The sequence below is a fragment of the Canis lupus genome, chromosome 8 (genome assembly GCF_048164855.1).
Source record: "Canis lupus baileyi chromosome 8, mCanLup2.hap1, whole genome shotgun sequence".
Taxonomy (NCBI): Eukaryota; Metazoa; Chordata; class Mammalia; order Carnivora; family Canidae; genus Canis; species Canis lupus.
Genome location: NC_132845.1, coordinates 46,535,870 through 46,553,363, shown reverse-complemented (window position 1 = coordinate 46,553,363; position 17,494 = coordinate 46,535,870). Strand labels below are relative to the sequence as shown.

Genomic DNA, 17,494 nt, shown 5'->3' with positions numbered 1-17,494 from the left:
GTGTCTCTGCCTCTCTCTCTCTTTCTCGGTGTCTCTCGTGAATAAATGTATAAAATCTAAAAAAAAAAAAAAAAAAAATTCTGAAAAAAAACATAGTGATCCCCAGAAAGACGGCTAAGCACATAACCAAAGAAAGGTTTAAAATCACTGAAGTAATTAACGGGATCCTGGCAAATATCCACTTAATACAAACCAAGGAAGTAAAGAAGGAAGAAGGACCCGAGAGCTACGAAGCAATCAGCGAGCGGCGGGCGCCAACAAGGCCCGAGTCCTGGCCTCGGCGGGGGACACAGGCGAGGCCATCGGGGCGCACGCCGCATCCCGGGGAGCGGGCACCTGGCTCCCCCCGCCGCCCTGGGGCTCAGCTCCCGGTTCTCGCCCGGGCGGTCGCACGCCCTGGCCCTGTTTCGTTCGCAGCGAGGTGCGGCCACAGAGCGGTGCCCCCGCCCTCGCGACTTCCCTGGCCCGCGCAACAGGTCACGGGGCGCCCTGCCTCCGAGGCTGCACCCGCTCGCTCGCCCACTAGCTGCGCGGCCTCGGCGTCTCCCGCGGCCTGAGGGTGCGTCCGGGAGGGCCGGGGCCGTGCGGGAGCCGGAGGGGGCTGGGGCGCACAGCCACGCTAGTCCAGGCCTAGTGAGACCGCACCGTGCGCCTGGCACTCTCCGTAGTCCCTTCATTTACTCTCGAAGCGACCCTGACGGAGGTGCTGCTAGTACGCACCCCCATTTCACAGACGTGCACGCCGAGGCGGTGACCTCTCCCGCCCGCCCCGCTGCCGGGACCTGGACACCTCTGGCCCCTGCATGGATTGTCCCCTCGGCTCCGCGGGGATGGGTAGCGGCGCCTGTGCCCCCCGTGGCCTGTACGGACTCGCGGGCACGACTGCGCTCCCGAGCACAGCGCTGAGGCCTCACAGGCCAAGCAAGCGCCGATTCCCGGCGGCGCGAAGATGCCCGCAACCGCGTGGGCAGGACTCCCGTCGGGGACGGGCCGGAGGCTTCGACCCGCGCCTGCGCAGACTCCGCGGGCGGGGGGCGGGGCCTGTGGGGCGACGGCGGGGGGGCCCCCGCGCAGACTCCACGCGCGAGGGGCGGGACTCGCTTGAGGGCGGGGCTGTCAGGCGGTGTCGGCGTCCGCGCAGACTCGGTGGGCGAGAGGCGGGGCCGCCTGAGGGGGGCGGGGCTTCCGGGCGCGGCCGGCGTCTGCGCAGACTCAGTGGCCGAGAGGCGGGGCCGTCGGCTGTGGGGCGGGGCCGCCTGCGCGGGGCCGGGGCTTCCGGGCGGGGCCGGCGTCCGCGCAGACTCGGCGGACGGGAGGCGGGGCCGCCTGCGCGGGGGCGGGGCTTCCGGGCGGGGCCGGCGCCCGCGCAGACTCCGTGGACGGGAGGCGGGGCCGCCTGCGCGGGGGCGGGCGCCGCGGCGGCGGCGGGGCTGACGTGGAGGGTCCGGGTTAGCGGGCGCGGCGGGCTGCGGGATTGGGGAGCGACGGGCCGTGCCGGGCCCTCGGGCCCGAAGCGGCGGCGGCGGCGGTATAAAGCCGGCGACGGGGAGCATGTAATGTCGGAATGCGGAGGCCGCGGCGGCGGCGGCAGCAGCAGCAGCAGCAGCAGCGACGACGCCGAGGACGAGGGTGGCGGCGGCGGCGGCGGCCCCGCGGGCTCCGGCTCCTTCAGCCCGGCCCCGGCCGCAGCGTCCTCGGCGGGCCGGCTCCGCCGCGGGCTGCGCGGCGCCTCCCTCATGGCGCGCCGGCGGCCCGAGCTGCTCTGCGGGGCGGTGGCGCTCGGCTGCGCGCTGCTCGTCGCCCTCAAGTTCACCTGCAGGTAGGCGGCCCGCAGCCCCGGGGCCCGGCCGACGGCGCGGGGCCAGCTCGGGCGCGCAGGGTCCGGGCTTGGAGCGGGCTGGGCGGGGGGCGGGGGGCGGGGGGCGGCTTCACCTGGAGCGGCGGACCTGACCCCGAGCCGACCCCGACCCCGACCCCGACCCCGGCCGGTGCTGCTCGGGGAGCACCCAGCTTAAGTGGGCCAGGTTCTGGGCTGCTCCTCACCTGCTGGGGCCTCTCGGGGGGGCGGCGCACCTGTCACTTCAGCCCAGGCCGTGGGACCCTCCTTTAACACCCGTCTGATGACTTACAACTGTTAGAGGCCCGGAGCCCTTGGAGAATGCGTGCATTCTTGGGTCTAACGATTATCTGTCCACACGTGCTGTGTGCGGAGCACTCGTCCAGGTGAGCGCTGAGGATGAAAACCGCACTCCCCCTTCCACTGGGCCCTAAAAGAGCTTACTGCAGTTTCCCGGGGCTTCTGTAACTGCTGTGCGGGGAATCAGGAGGAATGAGGGTGGGCCAGAGGGGGAAGCGTCCAAGGTGGAAGGAGCAACAAGTGTCCTTACACTAGACGAGGCTGGTGCTTCTGGAACCGAAAAAGCCTGGGCAGGCTGGACCACAGTGAACAGGACGAAATGAAGGGTACTGGGCCTGTTTTTTTTGGGGTGGGGGTGGGGGTGAGGGAGGTACACAATTTATTTTTCTTTTTTAAGATTTTATTAATTTGAGAGAGGCAGAGACACAGGCAGAGGGAGAAGCAGGCTCCACGCAGGGAGCCCGACGTGGGACTCGATCCAGGGTCTCCGGGATCACGCCCTGGGCTGAAGGCAGGTGCTAAACCGCTGGGCCCCCCCGGGCTGCCCCAAAATTTACTTTATTTATTTTTTTTTTTTTAATTTTTATTTATTTTTGATAGTCACACAGAGAGAGAGAGAGAGAGAGAGGCAGAGACATAGGCAGAGGGAGAAGCAGGCTCCATGCACCAGGAGCCCGATATGGGATTCGATCCCGGGTCTCCAGGATCGCGCCCTGGGCCAAAGGCAGGCGCTAAACCGCTGCGCCACCCAGGGATCCCCCAAAATTTACTTTAAATTTCAGGAGTACTTTTGATCTCCCAAGTCCTCTATCTCCTGGGTCTCCAGTGTGTAAGTGTCTCCATTGCGGCCGACTGGCACATTAGCCAGGAGGAAGATTTCAACTTGGAACGTTTTTATCGACTGTGTTAAGCATAGTAGGTGGCCCTGTTGTCAGAGAGGTGTCAGAGATTGGGGAATTTTAGTAGAAAGGGAAGAAATGATGGAGCTTTTGCCAAGTGCCGGGTGCGATCCTTCCAGCAGGGGAGAGAGGCTGTTCTAGCCATTGCAGAGTGTTGCAAAGTACCTGCTAAATGCCGGTAGGATACAGCCCTACCTATGACAACCAGAAATGTCTCCGTACAGTGCCAAGTGCCGCCCGAGGGACAAAACTGTTTGCTTGAGAACTGTAGCTTACATCAGTGCATTTATTCATTATCTGAGAGCCTGGTATGGACCATTTAAATATCAGTCCTCTTGGGGCACCTGGGTAGCTTGGTTGGCTTCCTTCAGCTCAAGTCATGATCCTGGGGTTCTGGGATCGGGCCCCACATGCATAGGGCTCCCTGCATAGCAGGAAATCTGCATCTCCCTCTCCACCACCCCCACTTGTGCTCTCTCTCTCTCTGTCAAATAAATAAATAAAATCTTTTTTTTTTAAATAAATAAAATCTTAAAAAAACAAAACAAAACAAAACTCTGTCCCCAGTAAAGTCTGGATATACTCTGTCCTTCCAGTTTATAGATGGAGTTGAGCTTTGGTCATGTTACAAAATTTGCCCCAATTACACCCACCTATCAAGTGGCTGAGCTGGAATTTGGATCCTTTACCGTCAGGTACTAGGCTCTTAACCTTGCTCTGTATCATGTGCTGCACAAAGGAAAATATATGAAGTCTTTTACAACATGGGATTGCAAAGTGTCTTTGGGTTCAAATTAGGAAGGGAGGTTTCCTCACCTCCGGGGGTGGCGAGTTTACAGACTTCTGCTTGTTCATCTATAGAAATAGTGCTTTAGTGTTTGTTCTGAAAGAACATGACTTGAAAAAGCTAAGAAAGTCCTTTGAGATTTGGGGAAGAAGGGAGAGTGTAAATCCAGTTATTGGAGCAGATAGAGCAAGATCCCTACCTGCTTCAGAATAGGTGTGAGTCAGTGAAGGGCTGCTTGCCTGTCCAACTTCTTTCTATGCCATTGGCAAATCTGGACCATCTTTCAATAGACTAAGATTGATTTTTTAGAGTCTTGTTTGATTGAATGGTGTCATGATACTGTTATATACTCAAACATTTCTGGTCCCTGTTCTGTTTTAAGATTTTTTGCATTAACGAGGACAGAAGCTTATAAGAAAGTTGGATTTAATTTTTTTTTTAATTAATAGTTCCAGGCCTAAATAAGTAAAGCCCTCTTCAGTGTTGGTTGCTTAGCTGAGTTCAAACTAGATAATATTAAAAAAAAAAAAAAAAAAAAAAGGTTGATTTGGGTTGGAAACATAATGGTCTATTCTTGGGCACCATTTTCATCTTTATTTTACCTGCCTTTCTCTGCATTGAGTCTCCTTGACTTCATCCTACTCACTTTCCTTTCACCCTGATTTTGGAGGGAAATAGTTGTGTGTGTCTATATATGTGTGTGTGCATATATTCATTTTGCTTTATTGCATTTTGTGGTTTCAAAGTTGCTTCAGATCCTCTTCAGAAGGAGTTATGTAGGGTGCGCATTTCCCTAAAAAAATCGGGAGTTGCAGCTGCTCCTTTCTACTTGCAGCCAGCTCTTGAGTTTTATTTTTTTTTTTTTGTACCTGACACTGAGCCTTCAAAGCTGCAGAAAACCTTTGATCTAGGTATAGTTTCTCAAAAACATGTAGCAAGCGTAAGAGTTAAATGGAAACTTGTGAATGTTTCTGGTGGAGCAGAGGCAGATGTTTCTCTTCCCTGGTTAATGTTTGCTTTTCCATGGGCCACGTATTTTATCTGGCTGGTGACTTTAGGAACTGCTCTGAACATGCTGAACAGAAACACTAAGTGGATTATTATCCTTTGTTTGGCTGTCACAGACCTACATTTTCCCTCATATTGTGTTATTTAACACTTAACATGCAGTTTGACTAGTATAAGAAGAATCTCAAAGGGGATTTTGGAGCTTTTGATAATGTGTCATGCAGGGCATTCCTCATCTCTTTGCACGGCTTCCTGTCATTCAGGTCTTGGCTTAAAAGATCCCATCACATCCCCCTGTTAAATTCTCTATATAGCAGTGATCCTTTTGTGGGTTTTTGTTTGTTGAATACACGTTTGGTGGTTTGCCTTTTGTCTTCCTTGAGAACACTATCCTGCTTGCTGCTGTAGCCTTGATGCCTGTGGTACAGTTTCTGAAGCATAGTAACATTTGCTCAGTGAACATTTTTTGAATTATTTTGCAACTGACTGAGTTTTTCAGGTTATGGAGATATTTTACATAGAAAGGGTTAAAGCGCTAGTTTGAGTGAATAAGTAGGAGATTCGCTCTTTTAATACTGCTACTTTATGATGTTAATGTTTTGGTTAAAATAGGGAAGTAATATATTTAAACCTGCCTTAATGCAAGAAGCTAACACCTTCTAGATGCAGAGGAGGGTGTGGGATTCTTTCCCTTATCTTAGAGGAGGTTGGGTCTCCGGTGTTTACATTTTCCTTTTTGGTTCTAAATACCCATTTGTCTGCTTGGGCATCTCAGAGCTGACAGCACTTTCCTTCTTGTTCTTCTTTCCTGCTACTTTGCTGTTTTCTGAGAAGCCAGATTATTATTACTTTTTTTTAAGATTTTATTTATTATTTATTCATGAGAGACATAGAGAGAGGGAGAGGCAGAGACACAGGCAGAGGGAGAAGCAGGCTCCATGCACCGGGAGCCCGACGTGGGACTCGATCCCGGGTCTCCAGGATCGTGCCCTAGGCCAAAGGCAGGCACCAAACCGCTGCGCCACCCAGGGATCCCTGAGAAGCCAGATTATTAAGTTTGTTTGAACATGTATGTGTACTTAGAACATATGATGTGGTCCTTACGATCATCCCTAGTAAAGCAAATGGGCCTCTGACACTTTGATTCTGAGTCTTTTTAATAATGTATATCTGTGTGGGTTTCTATTTGTCTTTGCATATGTTCAGATGAGGTAGGAAGGTAGATTTGTTCATTTCACAAATTACCGAACTTCAGAGGACCAGGAACCATAAACAGCGAAGAAGATAGGGTCCTTGCCCTCAGGGAGTTAATGCTGTGGTAGAGTAAATAGATAATCGGCAAGATAAGTAAGTTACTGATTGTGGTGAGGGGTAGAAAGGCAACCCACAGGGAGCTGATAGAAAAAAATGAAGCCTCTCTCCTACTTCAGGTAGAGTTGTCAGAGGAGGAGACACACCAGCCGAGATGTTTTTCTCATCAGCTTCATGGTGGTATATTTTACAGGCGGTAAAATCACACATTTTCCATGTATAGGTTGATGACTTTAATTTTTTTTTTTTTTTTAAATTTATGATAGTCACACAGAGAGAGAGAGAGAGGCAGAGACATAGGCAGAGGGAGAAGCAGGCTCCATGCACCGGGAGCCCGACGTGGGATTCGATCCCGAGTGTCCAGGATCGTGCCCTGGGCCAAAGGCAGGCGCTAAACCGCTGCGCCACCCAGGGATCCCAGGTTGATGACTTTAGATAAATTTAACCACCTTCATGCTTTCAGTTAAGATAGAGAATATTGTCTTCTCCCCAGAAAGTTTCCTCGGTGGCCCCTGCAGACAGTGTTGCTGCCCCACTCCTCACTCTAGACAACCACTCACTGACTATTTTGTTACAGATTGGTTTTGTTTGTTTTGGAATTTTATATAAATGCGTTCATGTTATACCTATTCTTTAGTTTCTGACTTCTTCAGTATGAGTATTTTGAGACTCATGCAGTTATAGTATGTGTCCATTCATGTATTGTTGAGTAACGTTTAATTGTAAGAATATACCCCCTGCTTATTTTTTTCACTTAATGAGCTACTCCAGCTTCCTTATGCATACTGGTTTATATTTTCCCATCCTTGTGCTTCCATCTTGTGTCTTTATGTTTAAAATGTCTCCTTGGGGTGCGTGGGTGGCTCAGATGGTTAAGTGTTTGCCTTTTCTCAGGTCATGATCTCCTGGTCCTGGGTTCAAACCCTGCATCAGGCTCCTTGCTCAGTGGGGAGTCTGCTTCTCCCTCTGCCTCTCCCCTCCACTCCTATGCTTTCTCTCTTTCAAATGAATAAATCTTTTTTAAAATGTCTCTTTTAGACAGCATATGATAGGTCTTGCTTTGTTATCCAGTCTAGCATTCTCTTCCTCTTAATTTGGTGGCTTAGTCCTTTTATATTTAATGTAATGATTGATATTGTTGGGTGTAATTATATCTTCTGGCTATTTTCCATTTGTACCTTCAGAGTTTGTTCTTTGGCCCTTTTCTGCTTTTTGGGTTAATTGAATATTTTCCAGGGTCTCTTTTTATTCTATTGTTTCTCGGCCAAACCACCAAAATGGTTTTATGCCATGTTAGTGCAGATGTGTGAACAGCTCAGGGTGTTCATTAAGCTCCTTTCACCTGGTGGGATGCAGCCTCAGCCAAGATATTTTTTCTTGATGGGAAAAATAGTGGCAGCTGTATGACTTCAGACCACTTGTTCACTCTTTTTCTGTCTTCTCTTGATCTCTCCCTTTTGGGAACTTAAGGTATTCAAGAAGCCTGTTTTCCAGTTAAAATGGGCTGTTATTTTGTTGTTCATCTTTACTAACCTTTGGATCATGATATTGTTAACTCAAAAATAAAAGTTATTTTTACCAGAAGAATGGGTTCACTCAGGAATAGTAACATTGCAATCCAGGATGTGTAAACTATGGCAAACTGTAGGCAAGCCCCATAGACAAAGGAGAACAACATTGTAGAACATTATTTTATAGAGAAGGAGGAAAATGGGAGGGATTGTTATAAAGAAAGTCCATTGAAGAGAAGCAAGAGTTTAGGGGGATGACAGTTTTTCACTGGCTGATTGCTGGAGTAGTCGTTCATTTTGTAGGAGTTACATCTTTTCCTGTTGGGGGTGGTAATTCTTTTCCTGTTGGAGTCTGTAATTAATCATTTTTCCTATAATTGACAGAGAGTGGTGCTGGTGCCCCCTTCTGGCCTCCAACTCCATTTTGGTGGCTTCCCCATACATACCTGGAGAAATAAATCTACCTTATTTATTACTTTTGCCTGAATGCCTTGGATAAGGATTGGCCAACTCCAGCTAATAAACTTAATGATTTCTCAGAGTTGAGTCAATAGTAAGAATTTCCTGTAGAAATCTTACTAGTGGTGGTTGTGAGAGCTCCCTTCCCCTTAGGTCTGAGCAAGCTCCCTGGTTGTTCTGAAGCCCTGGAAATCAGTGGCTCCTTGGAGAGCCAGGCAGCAGAGAGATGAGGGTGGAGTGTTTTCGGTGTGGGAGGCAAGAATATGGATTATTGAAAGACATCCTTCTCTTCTGCTCTCTGCTGCCTTCCCACCCCACACCCGGGGAGATAGAGAGTCTTTTTCAATGTATTATTCATGTCTTGCATTTTCTCATCTAAATATTGCCTTAGCACAGCATATTTTTTACTCCAGAGCAATGTTTTGGGAACTCCATTTTCTTATTCAAGAGATTTCTCTTTCAAGCTTCATTCTCCCTCCACATAAAGCTGTTGTTAAAAGAAGATAAACTTAGTAGTCTTCTTTGTGTTTGCTCTTTTTTAGTCGAGCAAAAGATGTGATAATACCAGCAAAGCCACCTGTCAGCTTTTTCTCCTCGAGGTCTCCGGTTCTTGACCTCTTCCAGGGCCAGCTGGACTACGCAGAGCACGTTCGCCGGGACTCAGAGGTAGTACTGCTGTTCTTCTACGCTCCATGGTGTGGACAGTCCATCGCCGCCAGGTCAGAGATTGAGCAAGCAGCGAGTCAGCTTTCAGACCAGGTAATGCTGACATTCGGCCTGCACATCGATGACTGTCAGCCCTATGTGCAGGGCTGTTTGTTTCCAGAGAGACACCTTACCCCAGCTGGCTGACTGAACCAGGGTGAAGGCCAGGAGTCTTAGTTTATAAATTGTAAAGCCTTCTATAAAGAAACAGGTTTCTGATGGTGAAGGTCATCATTGGTTAGAGGCAGGAGAGGAAACAGATTCTGTGTTTCCTCGTGAAGCAGGTCAGTGCTCATCTCAGGGTGCTATGCTGTTTTCAGTGCTGAAAAGCCTAGTTGAATATCCATTTGATATTTGTTGATGAGTTCTTTTCTTTTTCTTTTTTTTTTTAATAGTCACATTATTTAAGAGAGAGAACACGTGCAGGAGCATCAGGTTGAGGTGGGTAGGGAAGGTTAGATAAAGAATGTTAAGTAGGCTCCATGCCTGGCGCAGTGCCCAGTACAGGGCTGGATGTTACCACTGTGAGATTGTGGCCTGATTTGAAATCAAGAGTCAGACTAAGCCAACCAGGCACTCTGCTCATTAGTTATTTTCTGTAAGATAGATTTACACGTAATGACTGCAGTGTAACAGGTTGACCTTTTAAAAATATTTGGACCAGAGCTATATGCAACAAATACTTAATGAAGACTACCTTTGTGCTAGACCAGAGGGATGAATATGTGGGCAAATGAGTCATCTGGATGGCTGTGGTTTTTAACCCAGTAGATCTTAGTTGCCTTTTATAAACAAATATTTTATGGTGTGCTTTTTACTGTCCTGAAAAGGGATTCATAGATGATAAAACTCCTCTACACATGTAATTGCAAGCATCAATCCGGTACACTAATTATATATCATAAAGGTAGCTGAGCCAAAGGTGGTGTCCAATCAGGTCATGTATGTTTCAGTATGTAAATGCTCAGGCACAATAAATCCTGGTCCCTTTATGTAGAACTACTGGGGGTGGACAGTTAGAAATGCAGACTGGTAAAGGTATATTGTGTTAGAGACTCAGGTACCATGAGAACACTGCTCTCGGTAAGAGCCAGGCCCCGTGCTATTTGAATTTTCTTTCTTTTTTTTTTTTATTTATTCATGATAGGCACACAGTGAGAGAGAGAGAGAGAGAGGCAGAGACATAGGCAGAGGGAGAAGCAGGCTCCATGCACCGGGAGCCCGACGTGGGATTCGATCTCGGGTCTCCAGGATTGCGCCCTGGGCCAAAAGCAGGCGCTAAACCGCTGCGCCAGCCAGGGATCCCCTGAATTTTCTTAAATGGTGAACAGCTCTTGGTAAAGGCTGGAGCCAAACAAAATATTTTCTGCCTTGGATTTACATAGGAATTTCCTTCTCAAGAAATTTGGTGAATACAAAAACCATGCTTTGGATTCACATATAAAATAGAATTAGGTCCTGGGCTTGAATGATAACAGACAGGTTTTCCCCTAGTTTCCTTTTCGACAGGACATTTCATACTGCTCTGGGGTGCTGCTGATAACTCTTCCCTGTGCAAAACAGTTTCGAGCATTGTGGGCTATCTCCCGCAGCCCTGGCCCACCACATGCCCTGTAGCTTCCCAGTTACCACAACAAGCAAAAAGAGTGTTCCGCAGATTTCTAAGAGGCTGCTGCCGAGAATCACTGATGTGAGGTAACTTATGCAGACAGCCTAGTTCCAGAAGTTTCTTTGGAACTCTGGGTTGTTTTTTTTCTTAGAAACAATGTTATAAATGCTGATGAAGCTTTCTGCCCAACCTAGTAAAGCCTTTTGAACCATTATATATCCCTGAGTGTGGTGCAAAGTACTGTTTAAATCTAGCTCTTCATTAGAACTCTTTGCTGCCTATGATATTGGTTCTAAGGGGGTTGTGATTTTGTGTTCTGACTTTGGACCCATAGAATCGATCAATTCCTTGTGCTGTCTTTACCCCCCACCCCCTTTAAAAATGGCTGAGAATAGGGGCACCAGGTTGGCTCAGTTGGTAAAGCATGTGACTCTTGATCTCACGGTCGTGGGTTCATGCTCCACATTGGGCAGTAGAGCTAACTTAAAAAAATAAAAAGGCCAATAATAACCAAACTGGCAGACACTTACAGGGAGGAAGCAGGATTTCTTTTTCTTTTCTTTTTGTTTTTTTTTGTTTTTTTAAAGATTTTATTTATTTATTCATGAGAGAGAGAAAGAGAGAGGTAAGACACAGGCAGAGGAAGAAGCAGGCTCCATGCAGGGAGCCCGATGTGGGACTTGATCCCGGGACTCCAGGATCATGCCCTGGGCCAAAGACAGGCGCTAAACCACTGAGCCACCCGGGGATCCCCCGGAAGCAGGATTTCTAATGGAGCACTGGGAGGCAAGCGATATGTTAGCATAAAAGAAGTCACCACTTCATTCCCTGGGCATTCCCCAAATTGTCTGACTTAAGAGAACGTGTGGGGATCAAGGGGAGGGAGTCTGCTGTGTTTTAGAGCAGGTGCCAGTTAACAACTGAAGCAGCTGTGTCCTTCCAAGTGATTATAAGAGTGGCCTTCTGGTATGCCAGGCCCTGTGCTGTGTCTCATGACAGCTCTGTATGCTTGTGCCAACATCCCTGTTCTTGGAAGCAGGATCTCAGACTGGAGTGGTTGGCTAAAGATCACATAAGTGGTGTAGGTTATAATGCCATCCACACCTAATGGGTGCTGCTTTTTTCAAATTTTTTTTCCAGCTCCTTCCAAATTGAGAGCTTATAATTCTGTGTTCTTATTAGGGAGAAGGAGGTTGCTTATTTTTAGAAACAGGCAAAAATCTTTTGAGCCACATTGCTTTAGTAAAATTAGCAAACATGGTAGAATGTGCCCTATTTTTGAGTAAAAAAATGAGATGAGATGTCACCTGAAGTAAAAATACTGTTGTTTTCCTTTCTTATAAGTGGACTCTAAAAAGAGCTCTAAAGAGCTCCCACTAAGTTTTGAGCAATATTGCTGTTTATAAAGTATAAGGAAGGCCTCAGAAAGTGACTTTTCATTTGTAGTCTTCATATTTTTGTAATATTATTATGAAAATTTCTTCACATAGCAAAAGGTGATGGGATTTTATATATGCCTGCCACTTAAGTTTTGTTACTAATATTTTATTTTGCTTTCTTTATCATGTATTTATTCCTCTTATTATTCTTGTAGTCAGTGGTTTTTTTTTTTTTTTTTTTTTTTTTTTTTTTACCTAGAGGAAGTTTCTCCCCAGGGGACCTTTGGCAGTGTTTGGAACTCTTTCTGGTGATCACTGCTTGAGAGGGGAAGCTGCTGGCATGTAGTGTGTAGAGGCCAGGAATACTGCTAAACACTACATCCAGTGTGTAGGACTGTTCCTCACAACACAAACATATAGTAAGCCTCAATAACAGTGAAAGGCCAAAATAGGAGTAGTACCAAAGTTGGGAAACTCTGCTCTAATCTGTTAACCCGTCGTCCTGTTTTTGGTACATTTCAAAGTAGATTGGAGATATAGGGACACTTCTCCTTATGTTCACATCTACCTATAAATCTATATTTAATTTGTATTTTTTCTGCTTAATACTACATTTTAGAGTGTAGCTTTAACCGTCTTACTCTTATGAGTTTTTAATATAGTTGTTAAAAATGGTCCTTTGACATTTGCGATGTTTTATTTGCAGATAACATTTTCTTTTCCCTTCTCCCGTTGTCAGTTTGACTATCAAAAGACCTATCCTTCCATTGAGTTTTATTGTAGTCATGCTTAGTAAAAGCTCAGTGGTACTCATTCGCTTTAGAAATCAAAGTAAATCATTTCCCTCTTGAACTAGACTGTAAAATAATAATAAAATACTAGAATCCTAGCTAGACACTACAGATGAGAATCATTTTTTAATTGCAGTGGTAGATGATGACCCTCTTTGAATACTGGAAATAACTTTTTTCTCACTTTCTGTTTCGGAGAGGAATAGTTTCATTTCTATAATTTTATCTTTAAAATCTTGGTAATTTTTCAGTTGTTATTCATTGTCATTTGAAACCTTTTTTGGCTCTGCAGGTGTTGTTTGTGGCAATTAACTGTTGGTGGAACCAGGGGAAATGCAGAAAACAAAAACACTTCTTTTATTTCCCTGTGATATATCTGTATCATCGGAGGTAAGAACTTTGAACTAGTTTTCTAATTCCAGTTAAGTACTAAAGTGAATTATTTTTCTTTTTAAAAGTATTAGATATTCATTGTAAGAAATTGAGAAAATACAGTTAAGCAAAAGTAAATAAATGAATCTGGATGTTTTATCAGCCATACATAATCATTATGTGGGTTTTGTTGTTGTTGTTGTTTTAAAGGATTCTATTTATTTATTTATGAGAGACAGAGAGAAGCAGAGACACAGGCAGAGGGAGAAGCAGGCTCCCTGTGGGGAGCTGGATGCGGGACTTGATCCTAGGACCCTGGAATCATGACCTGAGCCCAAGGCAGATGCTCAACCACTGGGCCACCTGGGTGTCCCTCATTATATGTTTTTTGTTTCTTTTCTTAAAGATTTTATTTATTCACAAGAGAGACAGAGAGAGAAGCAGGCTCCATACAGGGAGCCCGATTGGGACTCGATCTTGCAACTCCAGGATTACACCCTGGGCTGAAGGCAGGCGCTCAACTGCTGAGCCACCCAGGCGCGTTCCTCATTATGTATTTTGATTTATATCCTCTGACTATACATAGCCAGTATCTCTTTATTTTTTTAATTAAAAAAGGGATCATGTGGTAGTAGTATTTCCTAAAGTGCTGCTTCTTGCTTGTGTGAACATGTTTTCATACCATCACATTGTCTATGGCATTGTTTTGATCATGCCAGCTGTTCATTGTGTAGGTGTACATTTCAGGAATTCTAGAGTATTTTATTGTATAAAAATACACAAAGATCCTTATTCTGTTACCTGGCAACATACATAGGAGGAAATCTTAGCACCTTTTCATCTGAGAAGAAAGTTACTTCTAGTCCACAGTCCTATTCCCATATCCTGAAATTCAAAGAACTTTGAAAACCTTGAGAGGTTTTCATAAATTTTGTTCCCAAATCCATTGTCCCCAAATGTCTAGCCTGAAGTAACAAGAGGCTGCCTTTAGTCTTTATCCCATGTAAGGAGCCAGTTTATTTATTTATTTGGAGCCAGTTTATTATGCTGCGGAAATATTGGTGTTTGATTTGGAATACTGCCCAAACCTTGTCGTGAGTGTTAAGTAATACCTAAAATCGGACTTGAAGAATTTTAAAGACTTTGGATTCTTACTTTGTCTAATGTAATTGGGTTGAAGTTTATTAATGAAGGTAAAGTGGGAAAAGGATGTTTCATTAGTAAGAGCTTAACTTTTTATGCTTTCTTTTTCCCCCTCCCTCTAAAACTCCTAAGCTTTAGTCAATGGGGATTTATAAGAAACATCAAACCGTCATTTGTGGATTATTTGTCACGTTCCATCACACCTCATGTTTCTAACATAAAATATTTTGTGGCATGTAGTATTGTTTCTCAGGACCTGTTAAATAATATTTGAGCAAAAATGTATGTTCTTTCCCTATGCCCACCTTCAGAATTTCTTGCAGATACAAGAATACTTCCCAGTGTAAAGTGTTACATTTGAAGATGCTAAAGCATCTGTGCGCTGTAATAGGATAAATAAGCTTGCCCTGTGAAGGTCCCTGCATTTCTTTTTTTTTTTTTTTTTTTAAATAGACAATATTTGGAGTTAGGAAATAGGGCACAGGTACCTAGTGAGGCATATAGGCCTCGTAACTACAATTATACGTCACCAGGCCAGCTACCTACCCAGAGGTCGGCTTAACTTTGACATGATATTAAAATCAGGAAAGTTCCCTTGAATTGAGTGCAGAATATCTTTTTGGGTTATATGGCTGTGCAGTATATTGTCTTATACTGCTTGTTTTCTTAGATTTTAGAAAGATTGGAAGGGCAGGCAAGGAACTTTAGCAACCTCTAGTCTAACCTTCTCATTTTACCAATAAAGAATTTGAGGTTAGTTCTCTCCCTGAAGTGCTTGCCCCTCATATTTACCTGTTAAGGGCTAAGATAGCCTTTTCATATCCTATTTAAGAATCTTCAGGTCCTCTCTGTTGTACATAACACATGTGAATGAATGTGTTTCTTCAACTAAGCTCTCTTGGGACCATTCAGTAGTGTTGAGGTTCTCTTGGTTAATAGTGCTTGCAAAGGTGGTCCCCTCAGCTTCATCGCCAGGTAGACAGACCATTGCTGTTGTGTGTTTTTGTTGTTGCTGTGTTTGTAATGGCTTATCTACTAGTGGCTCCTTAGAGAAATTAATAGACTTCTGTTTTGCTTTTAAGTAGATTCCTTTTTTTTTTTTTTTTTTGCATGTATTGATACCACTCACTAAGAAAGTTTATAAAAAAATTCTGAAGCAGGGAGTAGTTTCTTATAACTTTCTGTACAAGACTCAGAGGCCCTGGATCAGCGTGTCCTGTCTCATGACTGTGGTGTGTTGGTAAAATGTGTTCTACACCCTGCATTCTGAGATCTTTTCAGCTTTTACAAGTCACTGGGATCCTTATAATGACACTCCAGGAGCCTGTTTGCCTGAGCAGATGACATTTCCAGATTCGTTGGTTCCTTTTTGTTGAACAAAATATGTTATCAAATGATTTTTTGATTTCTTCCTTTGAATTAAAAGTTGTTTAATGGCTGATGGAGTTGGTGGTGGTGGTTATTTTTAAACTTAGAGAAGTCTTGAATTGATAGAATTGTTGACTCTTTGAGCTGTGCATGTAGAATGCTATTTTTACTTTTTTCATTACTAACATTCTTTTGTCTGACATCATGGTTTCAGTACACCCTGAAGAATTGTGTTTATCTCATCCCATTATATGTGTGTGTGTTCATTTATATAACACATAGTGTTGGGATCACAGCATTTATGTAACTCTTTACTGTGCTCTTTTTATTGTTGCTATTAACAGCAAGCTTAATGTCAATTTCTATTTAGACAAAAGAATGATTTTGGAGTTACTGAATTTCACCTTGCTCCCCTACCCTGCCACATACCATTCAGTTATATTTAAGCAATGTTTGCATTGTGCAAGATTGTAGAAAGCCATGTGAGGATTCTGATTAGCTTAGGAGGATAAGTGAATGTTGGTATTATTTCTTACCAATACTAAATCAATTTCCTCTGCATCCCTAAGTGCAACTGGCAGGGAAAATAAGATCATTTTTACAGGTTCCTAACTTTGTCCCTTTACATAATCTTTTTTTTTTGTTTTTTTTTTTTTTTTTTTTTTGTTGCAGTAAAGCTTTGAATAGGTTTCAGATTATTTAGTGATACTTTGTGTGAGTGCCTATGGGAATACATAATAAGTACATTTTAGTAGGCCAAGCATCAGTTGGTCAGCTTGTTTTTTATTTCAGAGTGATGTGTAAAAGGAAAGTCTGTCCTTCCTACGTTAAATTATGTATAGTTAAGATCCTGAAATCCTCTAGCATTTGGTCAGTTTCCAGGATCACCTTTCTGTTTGATTTTGCTTTTTAAAGAAATATGAGAATTTTTTTTCCCCAGAGGCTAGCATGAATGTTCTTTGGTGGAAATTCAGTTTGCAGTTGAATTAAGCTCATAGAAAAGTAGTGGCTGCTTGTACACGAAATGCTTATTCTAAATTGGCCCTCTATTCACCTCCCAGGACACAGAAGGCTACTTACCTATGAAGCAGTCAGGATCATTTTGTGGTGTTGATGATTTCAGTTATACGTTACAGGTTTAATGCATGGTGTATTATTTTTATTTTTTTATTTTTATTTTTTTGGTACTAGTTTTGGACCAATCGAATACAAAGGCCCCATGAGTGCTGTTTACATTGAGAAGTTTGTCCGCCGGGTGATGAAACCACTTCTCTACATCCCATCTCAATCAGAATTACTAGATTTTCTCTCAAACTACGAGGTACCTGTCTTTCATATCTCCTCCCATCCCCAAGGTTTCACCGGGTTGTGTTGGATTGTTTATATTAGAAGGGTTTTTATACCTCCTGATTTGCAGCAATGAAAAGACCACATTATAGATAAGCCCCAATTAAATGCTTTTTGAGATACACAATTGTAGGGATGGTTTGGCCAAGTGAGTTTTAAGAGAATAGAATACTTGTAAAACTTAGTGAATTTTTTGTTTGGGAATTTCCAGCAGACTTTTAGTTTCTCTTACAATGAACTCAGCATGTAAAAATTAACTTAAGATTTCTGTGCATCTGCAAATCTCTAAACATTTTATTTGATACTTTATGGCATGTTACTATGGAATACCTGGTTTTACTTATCAGCTGTAGTTTAGCTTTTAAAGAAACTGGGAATACGTGCCTTTCTATTTTATAAAGTGCATAACGCTTTCAAGGTCTTAACAAAGTTTCCTAACATGGCTTCTCTGCTGCTTTCACATCGCCAGCTTCATCCCCTGATAAATTATATTTATAGGATCTTCAGTTTGTGTTCAGGACTGCTTATTATTGAAAAGCCAGTATAAAGCTGAAAGTAATCTAAATGAATTATAAGAATAGTTCCACAAAAAAGTTGATTGGAGCAAGTATAAATCCTACTTGGGTACAGCAAGTAAAAATGCTACTTAGATACAGGACAGTAGGTAT

General features: G+C 44.3%; 1 protein-coding gene across 7 annotated transcripts in view; it reads left to right on the top strand.

Moving 5' to 3' along the window:
• Positions 1-1,450: 1,450 nt before the first annotated feature.
• Positions 1,451-17,494, top strand: part of TXNDC11 (thioredoxin domain containing 11) — a 63,887-nt gene continuing 47,843 nt past the window's right edge. The window contains exons 1-4 of one of the 7 annotated variants that reach the window (XM_072835809.1): positions 1,452-1,819; positions 8,655-8,871; positions 12,889-12,986; positions 16,671-16,800. In XM_072835809.1, the coding sequence (XP_072691910.1) occupies positions 1,557-1,819; positions 8,655-8,871; positions 12,889-12,986; positions 16,671-16,800 (708 nt within the window). In that variant the 5' untranslated portion in view covers positions 1,452-1,556. Of the gene's footprint in view, positions 1,820-2,019; positions 2,224-3,624; positions 3,732-8,654; positions 8,872-10,149; positions 10,513-12,888; positions 12,987-16,670; positions 16,801-17,494 lie in introns of those variants that run through there. The other 6 variants (XM_072835811.1, XM_072835810.1, XM_072835816.1 and 3 more) reach the window with 6 other exon arrangements.